This window comes from Poecile atricapillus, chromosome 1, assembly GCF_030490865.1.
Source record: "Poecile atricapillus isolate bPoeAtr1 chromosome 1, bPoeAtr1.hap1, whole genome shotgun sequence".
NCBI lineage: Eukaryota > Metazoa > Chordata > Aves > Passeriformes > Paridae > Poecile > Poecile atricapillus.
In genome coordinates, this window is record NC_081249.1 from 129,584,969 (window position 1) to 129,599,104 (window position 14,136).

The 14,136-nt window shown below is 41.3% G+C and overlaps 1 protein-coding gene across 6 annotated transcripts in view; it reads left to right on the forward strand.

Moving 5' to 3' along the window:
- Positions 1-8,152: 8,152 nt before the first annotated feature.
- Positions 8,153-14,136, forward strand: part of NELL1 (neural EGFL like 1) — a 317,342-nt gene continuing 311,358 nt past the window's right edge. For all 6 annotated transcript variants that reach the window (XM_058828276.1, XM_058828293.1, XM_058828281.1 and 3 more), the window contains exons 1-2: positions 8,153-8,357; positions 12,250-12,378. In XM_058828276.1, the coding sequence (XP_058684259.1) occupies positions 8,240-8,357; positions 12,250-12,378 (247 nt within the window). In that variant the 5' untranslated portion in view covers positions 8,153-8,239. The remainder of the gene's footprint in view (positions 8,358-12,249; positions 12,379-14,136) is intronic.

Genomic DNA, 14,136 nt, shown 5'->3' on the forward strand with positions numbered 1-14,136 from the left:
GATGTGCTGTTCAACTTTGTGACTCCCTGTTCATTTGCCTATAAGCACCTTTATATAACCTATAACCATTAGATGGTGTATTCTTCTCTTTCAGCCAATGGGGAAATAGCAGGACCCCACTTGTCTATATATTATATATATAGCACGTAAATTCTTCAAAACATTATTTCCTCTGAAACATGTATAGGGTATTTTTTTCATTAAAACATTTTCATTAAATAAAAAGCCCCAAATCCACAATACTTAATCACTGCAGTCATCCATACAGATGCAACATTAGAGATAGAAAATGTAAGGATTGGGGGACAAAGGATAATCTAGTAGAGGGCCATCATAAACATAGCAGTAGAACATCCTAAACCATTACATTTTAGAAATCAGATATATGTAGTCATATGAATATTAGACTTAAATAGTTTTGTTCCCTATTGGGCAGAGTAAAAAACAGAGCTTTTTAAGAATACATTTATTTACCTAAAAAGAAAATTAGCCCAACTTATTGTAAATGCACTAGAATGTGGGAGAAAAATATATCTTCAATAATTGGCAAAATTTAACCTTTATTATCTTATTATATCCTATACATACATATATGATATTTTTAAATGGTGATCAGTGTTCATGTAGTGTGTGCTAGTGATGTTCTATGTCCCTATAAATATCTTACCAATCAATGTAGAAATGATGAGCTTAGTAGTTTAGCCAGTTTTTTCCTCCCCACAGGCACTGCTGTAGTAGCCTGTAAATGTCCTTTCCTTTCAGGGGACTGTTTCTATCCCATTCTTTTGTCTGCCTGTCTTCATATTACAGGGTCTCAGGTAAATCCTCAATTCATGTGTGTCCGTAGATCAGTAGGTGCGTTGTTTTCATCCCACTGAAGAAAACAAAACACTTAACCTTAAAGTAACACTTCCACAAATTGTTAACTCCTTTTCTCTGTGTGTGTATATATATATGTATATGAAATATATTAATCATTTTGTTGAACTTCCTCTTTCATGGGGCAATTAGTGTTGCCACTTCTAGGCACTGCTGGAGACCTTTAATCCTCACACAGAACAAGTGAAGCACTATCAGGGGCTGTCATCCAGAGCAGGGAGGGCAGGTTCCACATGATCTTACACTGACCCCTGAATCTCCACTCTACAGGCTCTTGTTGGTCCCTGTCTCACACAGCAACAAGACTGTGAGCTTCTCTGCCTTAAAGCTGCTCCCCCTTGCTTCAGCTTTGCCTGCTATTTTATTGAAAGACTTGCTCTTCTTACCTCTGGCTTTTATTTTCCTGACAGAGGGAGGTTTGAGAAGCCATGCTGTATTTGACCTCATGAAGGTCCATAAGGATGAGCTGGAAGTTTGGTTCCCAGGTGGGGCTGAGGGACCTTCCCTGGGTGCAGAAAAGAACTTAAGTCAGCACCTCTCTTGGGAATTACATATTTATGTTGGGACAAATCACTTGGGGTCTCTGTTGACCAATATTCCCTTGCATCTTGGTTTGATTTTTGGACCAAGACAGTTTTTGCTACTACTGTCATTAAAAAATTTCAACAAATATCCATAGATCTGGTCCTCTTTAAAAAAGAGAAAATACAGTCAAATAATTTGAGAGTACTGAATCCTTTCACTTACTGGCTTGTCTCAAGGCATGCCTTGGAACTGGGATTAACTCACTGCCATAAAGTTCCCTCAGTGTAAGGATGTCAGTTACTGCCAACCTGGATTATGAGATACCATTTGAAGGAATACTGCTGGGATATATCTTTTGGCTTGGATTACCAAACCAGACTGTATATGAAATTGTGGCTGAATTGCTTTCCATGATTTATGTAATTAATCTGCTTGCTTTTAATTTAGATGTTGTTCCTGTGCCTGCAAAGTCATTAGCACAGTATTAGGCTTAAATTTGAAACTCTGTAAACAGATGATTGTGAATTTTTGCTAACTAATCTTTGTCTTCAGCTTTGACCCCATTGCGAGGCTTGCAAAAACCTTTGGAAAAGGGGAAAAATGCATACAAAAATCACAAAAGATGTGAAGTTTTCACTGCATATGAAAAGCAAGGGTTTATATTGGTCACATGAGAATTTTTCTAGAGTATTTTATTGTCCAAATCTGAAAGCTGAGATTAAATTAACCAGCAGTGTCTTCTTTAAATGAGAAATTACCTTGAAGTTTGGGAATGCACTTAATTTACCATGTTCTAAGGAAAGTTTGCATGTACTTTGATAATTTTCTAAAAATACATTTAATAACTAATAGCATAACAATAAAGACCTTTAAAAGAAAAAAAGGAGGGGGAAAAGCCATATTAGTAAAAAAGTGATGTGTGTACTTTCAGATCTATCTATCTTGTGAGTAAAAGATGTTTAAATTTGGTGAAATTATGATGCATATTTTTTCTTTGAAATTAAATTGAATTTCTGAATGAGCTGAGATGCATTATTGCATGCATTAAAGTTTACATCTAATGCAAATTCTTGCCATCTTCAAATTCTTTGGGGGTCTTCCTAGTGTTTTTAATATGCAATGTTCAAAATCTGTGTTTCAGCTAGACGAGGCAGCACTTTGTTTCCAAAAGAAGGGTTTAACAAAATGACCCTTAATAGAGAAAGACTTGGATTGTCTTTATATGATGTTTCAATTGAGTCCAAGTAGTATTTTAATTCATTTCTGCTCCAATCACCACATTAGATGTGCCTCCACACTGAAGATCATTGCTTCTGATACATTGTGTGACTATGTCTTTCCATCAAATTCCAACACCCAACTGATTTTAAATACCTTTGGTCTTTTTGTGGTGTACAGTTGTATGGATAATATGATTTCTTTTTGCCTCTGTTAAAGCAATGATTAATTATGGCAGTCATGGGTCTCCTGTTGGTTTCTTATTCTGCAGTTCCACTTCTTGCAATCAAGGACAGACTTGCAGGGACTGTGGTCTCGCAGAAAGCAGAGCTTTTTGACCAGAGGCATCCCAGAAAGTTTCTCTATTCTTCTGTTGTAAGAGACACTTGTTTCTTGGTTTGCAGTTAGATGGTGTATACGTAAGGTACCTGGAAAATGGTCAGAGCTTGACATTTCTGAGGGGCTCAGGTCAGTGACTTGAGGAAGGAGGGGAGATTGGGATTTCTGCCTTTGTCACTGTCAGGCAGTCTATTACCAAAGACAGAAGGTTTTCCTGAGGGGTTTTTCATAATGTGGGAAGTAGGTTGGATCTTAATGCTTGCAATATTTTATTTGCCCATAACATTTAAATACATCTTCAGGTAACCATTTGCCTTATAGCTATCTTCCATTGATAGGAAAATTGACTGAACCATATTGTTATCTGTCCTTTATATCATGTAGTATTACCTTGTAAGGTAGATGCTTGGCTGGTATAAATTGTCACAGCTTTGTCTGGAGTTGTGACAATTTACACCAGCTGAGAATTTGCTCCCTGTGTCCTATGGCACTTTATTACGGACCCATCGCTGATGGGTTAAATCTTAATTACTTGCGTAATGTCATATATAAATATATATATATATATATATATTTACAGGCAATCTATGGGGTACTGCTGCCTATGGATAAAGATTTGTACCCTAGCCAGATCACTACAATTTTTTTTTTCATTTCCTGTATGTGCAAAAGATATATTGTTACAAAGAATGCATCATATGTATCTCATATAGTATATATTATGTTGCTGTATGTTGTTAATTTCAAAAATCATTATTCTTGAGGCCCTACCTCAAATTTTGTATTTATGTGTACAAAAGCAATTTATTGTATTATATATTTGCCTAATATATTTGGATGTGATAAATTAAAATTATTCAACAATGTATGGGCTCTAAAGACTCTAAATAAATGTCCAGTGTTTAAAACAGAAATTACATCAACTTTTCTGGTGAATGAAATGTCTCTTTTTTTCCACAGCTGGCTTCCCCATCCAACACACACCACAAATATCATTCTTACTTAACACACAGCCTTAAGGTATCTTCAGAACTGATCCATTTGATTGTTAGAAACATTGAGCAGCAACTGGAAACAGCCCTCCTGGGAAATGGGGATGTTGCAGAGGGAGAGGAAGATGCAGAATGAAGTATCATTTAAATAGCTGGTTTCTTAACTATTCTTAACTATTGAGTGTTCTGTATGTTGTGGAACAACTGATTGCTTAACAGAGGACCAACTGGATTTGTTTAAATCCTTCTTATCCTATCAATTCAATTATCCCAAAGGTTGTTAAACTGTTAAACTGTTAAAAACAAGAGAGGTTCATATGTGCTGGAGATGTAAATGGGAGGCTGAAAGGAGGAGCAAGTGAAGAAGGAAAGTGTAAGTAACAGTTTCTGGTGTTACTGTACCTTGTGTTTGAATTCCTGCCATGTGGCGAGGGCCATGTGCCACAGCACTGATTTGGAAAGCAGGTTCTTCCCTTCCCAGCCTGCTGTGGAAATGGTACTGGTCCAACCTGTTTCATTGTTGGCAGACACGAGCTTTTGAGAAACTTTCCCCAAATAGAGCACTGAAGCATGACATCACAATGTCAGCAAAAGTGGTAGCACAAGAGATACTTGTGCCAAGAGCATGATTCATTTCAGGCAAGGGTCTGAATCTGAAGACTAGTCTATAGCTGGGTGGCAGGACTGTTTAAGTTTGTTCTGTCTTCAAGCTTGTATTTCTCTGAAATGTGCATGCATGGGTAAAGGAGGTGGTAGGACCTGTTGATGGGAGATTACAGCCATTCTTTGTACATTATGTATGCAGGTGGATTTCATTTTGGGGAAGTCTGAACTTACCAGAGAGCATCATGAGAGTCCTGAGAGAAAGCTGAGTGCCATTAACACCCTTTTCAGGAGGAAAAATCGAATCATATGGAATGTGTCAAACCCCCAAAGTCAACCAGCGTAAATCAATGATACAACACATACAACGGGAGAGAGTCATTTGCTGTCACCATTAGGCATCTACTGCATCAAATCCATAAACTCATGGGAACAGATAAAAATCCATGTCCTTTTAACTTGGTTGTATGGACTGACTATGGCCACAGTTTAAACCAATGCATGTTATTTAACGGCTGGAAGATAAGCACATGTTCTTCTACACTGCTTACAGATGTACTTAGTCTGAAATAATTTTACTTTTTTGGTGCTGAAATTCCTATGGTCAGTGTGGAGGTTGAAGGGCACACCTTATACCAAATGGATTAATCAGCGGTAAAGTTTACTTTAGACTTCTTGGTCTTCAAACATTAGCTAACTATGTGTTTAGGAATTAAAAATAATAATAAAAAAAGAGCAGTAAATATTGCTCCTTGACTGCATACAGAAGTAGACAAATGCTTTTCTTTGTAAGGCTTCACTCTGATGGATTTGTTACTTATTTAGTTGTAAACCCTAAAGCGGATACTTCTAGCCCGGTGAACTGATTATATAGTCCTTTATTAGTATTTGTCAGTGGGTAAAGGCAAGCATGGCATACAGTAATCCCCCCTTCCTTTCCACTTACTCTTCACAGTATTCAAGTCTAAGTGCTGCTGCTAATCCTTGCCCTCTACTGGCGGCAAAGCAAACTTACCTCTTACGGAGCTCAAGTGTCCCGGTGCTGCCAGGCTTTCCAGGGGCACAAGCTTTATTTGTGAATAGAGGACGTTTTCTACCCCATGAACTACAAGTGGTGGGCTTTTAAAAATTCCCCCCGCCCAGGTGGAAGCACTGCTGTTTTCCCAGCATTTGCAGTGCAGCTGGCAACTGAATCCACACATATCCAGACACCCTTGAAGTAATACTGCTTTCAACTGCGTTTTAGCTGTGGCACACAGACAGCCCTACAACTAACTGCTCAGAGAGACACTGGGCCTACTCAAAAATCCTTCCTCAAACTACAAAATGTCACAAGCTTTGTGGCTGGCAGGAGCAACAGTTTAACACTACACAGTTAGCAACTTCACAATAATTTAGGTCAAAACCAAGATGCATTCAATGACCAATGGAGAGTGCAAGAACAATATTCACAAGAATATTATCTGAGCTGAAATCCAGCTCAGTTTGCAGGACAAGTGTTTCATTCTTGCAAAATGAATTTGCAAAACCTCCAGATTTTTTTTTTTTTTAATTGCTATGAATACTCAGGAACACAGTTTTAATTCTTATCTGGAAGTCAGTCTTTTCAGATATATATGCTTCCCATTAGAACATATCAGAAAATCAGATTTTCTGGTGACAAAAGGAGATGCTTTGTTGCCGTTAAGGGAGGTGTAAGAATAGTGTTGACTGCAAGAAGGGGATTTTTTGTTTTCCATCCATTTGCCCTATCCTTTCTCCATATGAACAGCTGAACATATGTGCTCTCCAAATGCTCTCCAAATGTGTGAACATTTGGGCATTGAGCTGGACTATAGGAAGAGTCACAACTGTGGGCCCGGCTTTTTTAAGAGCTCTTTTTACAAAGCTGCTTGTGTTACTTTTTGCAGTACTTGTGGGCTTTAGGATGCTTCTGGTGAACAGAAGAACAAATCAGTAATGGTTAGGATATTCTTTTCCTTGAGATTGCTCAAGATGTGTTTGAAACTGTGCTTTACAGCTGATAACATTTTTGCAAATTTTTGCATGTACCCACAGTAATTTTTTTATAAACAGAATTTAATCCAGGCTTAGGTTAAACAGATCATTTCGAGGATGTATCCATGACCAGCTTAAATTACATATCCACTTAAGACTCTGCATCAAGTAGAAAATGGAAAACTTCAATTAGATTCAATTTGGTGTCTAGATAGACAATGGTTTTACCACCAGATAAGCACAAACAGATATAAGCTAACAGGAACTGGATATACAGACCTGTTCACCAAAAAAGAAATCTCTAAAATCAGATAGTAACTGCTATGCAGAATCCTGATGTTAGCAGGACGGAATAGAGGGGTGTGTCTTCACTTGCTGAGGTACCATTGCCTCTCTCTCTTGTTGCTATGGTTATATAGAATATCTGTGCATACCCACACACACTTGTATACTATGTGCGTACCCCTCCTCTCGCCCCATGGCTGACATCAGGGCACCCTAGCCAAAGGGAAGAAGCTGGGAAGTTACAGCTGAAGAAAAAGTTGTTCAGATACACGGGAAATAAATTACTGATGTGCTTTTTGAGTAGCCACCCCAGAGGTTTCCTGGAGTGCATTACCTTGCTGGCAGCCAGGAACAGCTGTTTCCAGGCATCTCACTAATTAAGCAATTAGGCAACCAAGTCAGACTGTTTGTTCTTGCCAGTGTAAATGTGTATGAATGCAATTGCACCCCTAAGATGGGTATGATTTTTATGGTGTCATCCTAAATTTGTGCAAATCTACAGCTTATTATTTAACATTTAAGATGGCCAGAAATTGCACTGTGCAGCACAAAATCACAATGAGGGGAAGCAGCAGAGAGGATGATCCTGGGGCTTGCAACTGCAGATCAACTAGAAATCTCACTTTGCTTCTGTTCAGTAGGGTGGGAACATCATCTGGGGCCAATAAACTGTCCTTCAAAATTAAATCAGGTGTTCTGCAGGGAAAAACATTGCGTATAACCGAGGCATGTGGTAGTGTGTTCCTTGCCAGGCACCGAGACAAATTAAAAGGCTAGAGCGAAGAAATACTTGAAGACAGGTTTTAGAACAGCTATCAGAGCAGATGCTCATACGGCTCATGAATATCTTTAAATACTTTACCTCCCTTTTACACATTAGATGCATGAAAGAACAGTTAAGGGAGTTGAGCAAGGACACGCAAGAAGCCAAAGAACGACACAGGTTTCTGTACTATACCTCAGAACTTCTTTTTGTTTATTCATACGTGGCATAAATTATTACTACGAGTAAATAGTTAATGAGGGTTGATTCTTACGTCGAGAAAAACGGGAAGGTGCCCCGGAGCCGCCGGCAGAGCTGCGCGGCCGCACTTCGCACCCGCCCGGACGTGCCGCAGCGGGTGGCGGGCCCCTCTCGCTCAGGGGCTTCGCGTTCCGGAGAGAGGAGCCAGCGCGCAGTGGAGGCTCCCCGCGCCGGGGCCGCTCCGCTCGGAGCGCAGCCGTGGCCGGGCGGCGGCGCTGGCGAGGCCCGGGGGGGGCGCGCGTCACGGCGGGGGGCGGGCGGGGAGCCCCCGCTGCGGGGGCGTCGGGGCTGCGCCTGGGCAGCGGGCGGAGCCGCCGCCGCCTCCTGCTGGAGCCGCTCCGCGCGTCGGAGGCTGCGCTCGGCTCCGCTGGGCTCGATGCGGCTCCGCAGCAGCTGCCGGCGGCCGGGGAGGGAGCCAGCAGGCGCCGCCGCCCGCGCAGCGCCGATGGGTCTCCTCCTGCTCCTCTGGGCATGTGCGGCCACAGCCGGGGCAGGTGAGGGGCCGGGCCGGGGCCGGGGTCGGGGTCCGTGGCGGGGCCGGGGATCCCCCGCTACGCCGAGCGGGGCGGGCGCGGGGCTCCGCGGGGAGCAGCCGGGCGCGTCCCCGGCGGGGCGGCCGCTCCGCGGGGGCTGGCGGCAGGCGTGGGAAAGTTTTGCGGGAGCGGCGTGCGGGCTGCGCCCCGCGGGGACGGGGAGCGGAGGAGCGGTGGCCGCCGCGGATCAGGGCGGGCGGTGCGCGGGTGGCGGCCCAGGGCCGTGTCTGGGCGGCGGTGCGCGGAGCCGCCCGCGGTACCGGGCGGGGGGCGCGGCCGTATGGGCGTGATGCGGCTGCAAGCGTGTTATTCCAGCCGGTGCCGTGCCGGCTCCGCTATCTCTCCAGATAGCGCGACCCAAAATCCGCTTTTTCCTTACGAAGGCTTTGTTCTTGGTCCCGGGTACCGCTCCTCCTCGGTTGGAGCTGCTGAAGGGCACGTTTCTCCGTGGTGCTTGTAGCTATTCTCAAGGAAACCACCCGGCACAATTATCAAAAGTGCTAAGGAATTAATGTTCTATAATTAAATTCTTACAGTAATTTTAACCTCATCAAAATCTACAGAGAGATGCGGCATAAAAACAGTTGGAAGAAAATACTGCCCATTCTTTTCATAGTGGTGTTACTCCTGATAGTGCATACAGCGGTTTTTAAATGGTCAACAGGACCAAAAACTCTACTACTCGGAAAGTTCTCTGTATGCAACAATTGCCATCGAAGTTGTGAAAGAGGGCAAAATGCCTCTTCTAGAGCCTCGTCTTTACCGTTTGAATGGTTTCACGTGGGTACGTGCGAATGGCTTGATTGTGTTGAATGTGCATTAAGTAAAAGGCACACTTTTACTTTTTCCATCCCCAGTAGCGCATTACACATGTGCAGGAGATTATAAATGTGCTGCATATGTTGCATGGCTGCACATTAGCTAGATAGAGCGTGGCATGATTGCTGGTGCTTGGGTGTAAGTGATAAAGGCAGAAGCAGAGAATAAAAGCTGACAGAGCTGTAAGGCAGAATTAATTTATTTTAGGGATTTCCTAGTGACATCATTCATAATTATATGGCTTAATCCTCTAATCTACTGTAGTGCCTTCAGTTCACATTGGGCCGAATCCACCGAGTCCTGAGATGATTTCTACTCCCGCCCACCTGCCTGAAGCATTTGGAGTGTTGCTTGTGTAAGCCACTGATTTAAAGGGAATGGCCCAATTACTTGAAATAGGAATTGAAAGAAACATAATCCAGAATCAGGCCCAGGTGTTGCACAGCTCTCCAGTGAAAGCAGACAGCTTGATGCTTAATTTTTACTTCAGAAAGAGATGGTATTTCTACTGGAAAGAGATAGCATAAAATACTAGGTGCAAGTGTGGTTGATATGCCTGTCATATCTTTCAGATAGACTGGGGGAGACCAGAGGGGAAAAGAAGACTTGGTTATTATACTGAAGCTGCTGATTTGTTATTTATTAATTATTAACTAGGCATTTGAGTGCCTGCTTCCATCTGATGATCCAGCTCAGGAAAATGACTAGTTATTTAAAGTGGTGTAGACTCTTGCTAAATAGTTACTGTGACATTAGAAATGGTCTCTGTTTTCAAAAGTATTTTAAAATCTGGAAGAGAACACATTGAAGCTGTCACATGAGATCCTTCGTTGGCATAAATTGAACCCTGTGGATCTTCAGTTGTGTATACTTGTTGAGCCTTGGGTATTCAGGGTGGAATAAACAGCTTTAATAGAGCAGTGGAGCTACTGTGATTTATGGAAGTGCCTGTACTTGCTTGCTGTGGTTTCTGTCCCTACCCTATTGATGGCTGTGATAGAGTTTTCACTTACTTTAATGGGATTGAGATTTGTCTTACTGAACACAGTTTGTCTTTTCTGTTGAGCAGGTTTTAGTACCTACTTGCTCTCCCTTCATATTAGTAGATTATGACTGATCTGAATAGATGTAACCCCTTTCTAATGAGGGACAGCATGCTCTGTTTCTCACAGGGATGGCAAACACTTGTCTTTGCTGATAGGTATATTTCACACAATTTACATTGTGCTGTTTCCCTTCTGAATGAAAACCTTAGAAGGATAACAAGTCCTTTCTTGTTTTGGTGCTGGTCTTTATTCCAGGAGGGGAGGTGTTTTTTGTCATCGGTGTGGACGGTGTCAGTTGTGGTCATTCAGTGCCTGAGTGCCTAGGGTGGAAGTCAAAGATAGTACTAAAAGTCTGATAATGTTGCTCATTATCCGGGAGGTTTTTATCTTTGGAGAAGTTTATCTGGGTTCTTTAGTATTCTCCCAATTCCAATTTTCTACAAAAAGGTAGTTATTCCCATATCCTTATGAAAGCACAGTGTATGTGTGGATATGTCAGCACTCTTGGAGCCTCAGTTCCATCACATGTCTCCAGATCTTAATTTTTCTTGTAGAGTAAGGTTGCTAGAGACCTCCTAAAGCTGTATTTTCAGTACTTTTTAGTGCTCTGTCCTTTGTGGAGTAAAATCCTCTATGTTAGCACAACATGTTATTCCAACATCTTTTCATCCTTGAGGAAAAGAGCAAGTGCTGGAGTACAGAAGATTTATGGGTAGTATATGTAACTTCTGGTTCGTTCTGTACACCTCAGTAATTTCTCAGAGCCTTTCAAAGACTCAAACTATAGTACTTGCTGCTTAAATGATCCAGAAGTATAGTCCTGGAATAACAAATCAACCAATTTAGACCTGAATGTGAAGTCTACTTAGTGGAAATCAATCTGAACGTGCTTTACAGGTAATGTCCTTGCTCCATGGAAGTCAATGGGACTTTTACCATTGACTTCAGCTGTGTCAGGATTTCATTCTTGGAGCCTATTCCTGTTACTAATGATGTTAGTGAAAAATTTGATTAGGAAAGTGTTTGGGTTCCACATGAGATATTTGACCTGTGTCTCAGGCACAGATCTCATGTCACTCTTACTGCTGTGTTGAGAGAAACACTGAGGTCAGGCTGTCATCTTTTCATCCCTAGAAAAAAGGAGGTATGTTTGATGAATTTGGTGTGCTCACCATCAAGTTGCCCTGAGCTTTCCAATATAGCATGTTCGAACTTCTGGAGTCTCTGTCTTCTATGTCAGTCCCATCAGGTTCCTACTAGATTGAAGAATACCCAGGCTTTTCCTGGGCATAAGCCTTTTATGAATTTCAGGTTTAGATTTGTGCTTTTCCAGTAGGTGCTCCTGCAGCCCAGAGGTGCTGCAGCTGGTCTGAGTGAATGTGTGTTTGTAGGTAGGCTTTGGCAAAAACAGAGGTGTGCTTCAGACGCAATATCAAACACCTTGGTGAGTCACCCAAGGCTCTTAGTCTACAGGAGGGTATTCTTTGCCCTGCTACCATATCTGCTCCAGGGTCCTTTGGTCCAGTTGGGAAAATGGATTACATTTAGGGGATGAGCTGTGGGCCTGGTCAGTTGGTCGCACTACATAGGGAATGTGAGAGGAATTTTCATTCCTTACATCTCCCTGGAAATAGCGTCACCAGTAGATGAATGCTGCAAATATCTCTCATCCTTTTGCATAGGTGGTTATGCTTTTCATTATTTATTACTCTTTAACCTTTTGAAGATATTGGATAAATGTATCAGTTTTAGAATGTTTTAACACATGTGTAGTAAAATCTCTGGGAATGAAATATTTTAATTGAATGACTTGGAATAGAATATGTTCTCTTTCCTGCAACACAGTTAATGTCTTATAAGTAATTGCTGTGTACAGTGTGTGTGTGAGTGGGAAGGTGCTAGAAATGTCTGTGCTAGATATTCTTGTCTATTCTTTCCATTACCTGATTTGAAATAAAAATTGATCTAACTCTCTCTGCCTCCAACAGCTGTAGGATTTGGAATGGATCCTGACTTACAAATTGATATCATCACAGAACTGGATCTGGTGAATACAACCCTGGGGGTAACACAAGTGTCAGGACTACACAATGCCAGCAAAGCATTTTTATTCCAAGGTGAGAGAAACATCCTCAATTTTCTTCTCTCTCTTCTGCTTGCAAGAGCTCAGAAAAGCTTTGATGCTTAAGTGATTCTCTGTAATGGTGGTCTTACCTAGCTGTTGCTTTCTTTTGTTTCTATTTCTTGGAATTAGTTCCTGAAATACAGACAATATTTTTGTGTGTGTGTGTGCTGTCAGCAAGGGAAATTAGGGAAGTATTTCTGGGTAGGTTTTCAATACTCCCCAGTATTTATTTCTCACTAAATATGTCAGCGTGGTTTCAAGGGATGGCCTTGTGATTTTTTTCTCTGTGATCATATGCATACAAAGACATACAGCTAAAACTGTGTAACTATGAGAAGGCATTTCATGTGTTGACGCTGATTGGTCATGTAGCAAGTCTTTCGTCAACTTTGTGGAAACTGCTGAAGTGGCCAAATAGAACACTTCTCTATTTAACTGCCCAAGCTGAGTATCAAGGACAGGATAAGTCACTTTGTAGGGTTTTTTTCCCCTTCATTAAGTATTCTAACATGAAGTTTGTGAATTGTTTTAAAATTATGTTGAATTTTTTTTTTTTTTTTGTATTTTTACTGAGTGAAATTCTGGATGTAGTTTTACAGTGTATTTAAGTAAGGTCTAGATTAAGGGGCAATGTCCCATTAGGTAGAAGCACTGAGTTGCTACAATATGACAATTAGGCAAGAGAGATAGATATTTATATGACTTTTTTTTTTACTGTGCTTTAGTCAGTGTTGAAGTAAGCATATTAGTGCTTCCCTTTTTCTTACCTGCCTTCTGTAGCTGTTTATAGAGGCAAATGATTATGATCTCATTTAGCTTCAGTTCTGGATCTGCAGTGTTGGCTGGCTTTACTGTAAATAATAAGGGGAAGTGGGTCTGTATCTTAGTTCATTCTTTATTTGTCCAAGGCCAGTTTAGGAGTCAGAGCAGAGAGGCTTCTGGAGACCACTTCAGAATTTGTTTCCTGTCTTTTATGATACACAAGTAGCTTAATTTTCATTGATTATCAAATTAGCACACAGAAGAGCAGCATTGATTATTTTAATTTAATTTTCAATTTTTTTTTTTTGATACCCTGATTCTAGGTTTGTGTGTTATGGACAAACAATGTTAAAGTATAGCCATTCCTCTAAGGACTCCAGTGGTGTAAATATGTTAATAATTCCAGTTGCTATTCCATACAGTTAATTGCAGCCACACTGATGAGCTGTTGTGGTAGAGTTTTCACAGACTGGTGGTCAGAGCTGTAGGGAAGAAGTCTGAGATGTTTGTTAGGACTTGTATTGAGACTACTGATAATGAAAGTAGCTTTGAAAGGTTAGTGGTGAAGATGTTTTGGATATTCTGTTATTTTCTCCTTGGAGTCATCCACTTGTAGTTTAGGAACTTAGGACTGGTGTAAAAAAAGGTGGAACTTAAAAAATTCATAACAGATGAGCTGAAAGATAGACGTTCATAAGGAGCAATAGACAAACATCTACTGTATGAAATAAGTAATGTGAAGACTGTAGATAGGTACATAAAGGTTATTTTAATTCCCAGAACAGATACGCTTTTTGCTAATGGACACAGGAATAGCCTTGTTCTTGAATATTGCCTCTAGTGTAAAACTTCCTGGAAGGTGGCTCAGGAAAATTACTCTCTTCAGTAAAGCTCATCAGCCCTTGGGTTGTGAGAAGACTGAAGGCCTTTGCTGTCAGCTGGGATGGAAGTCTGAGGCTGCCCTGTTATTTTCTTCCCTCCTTGTTCT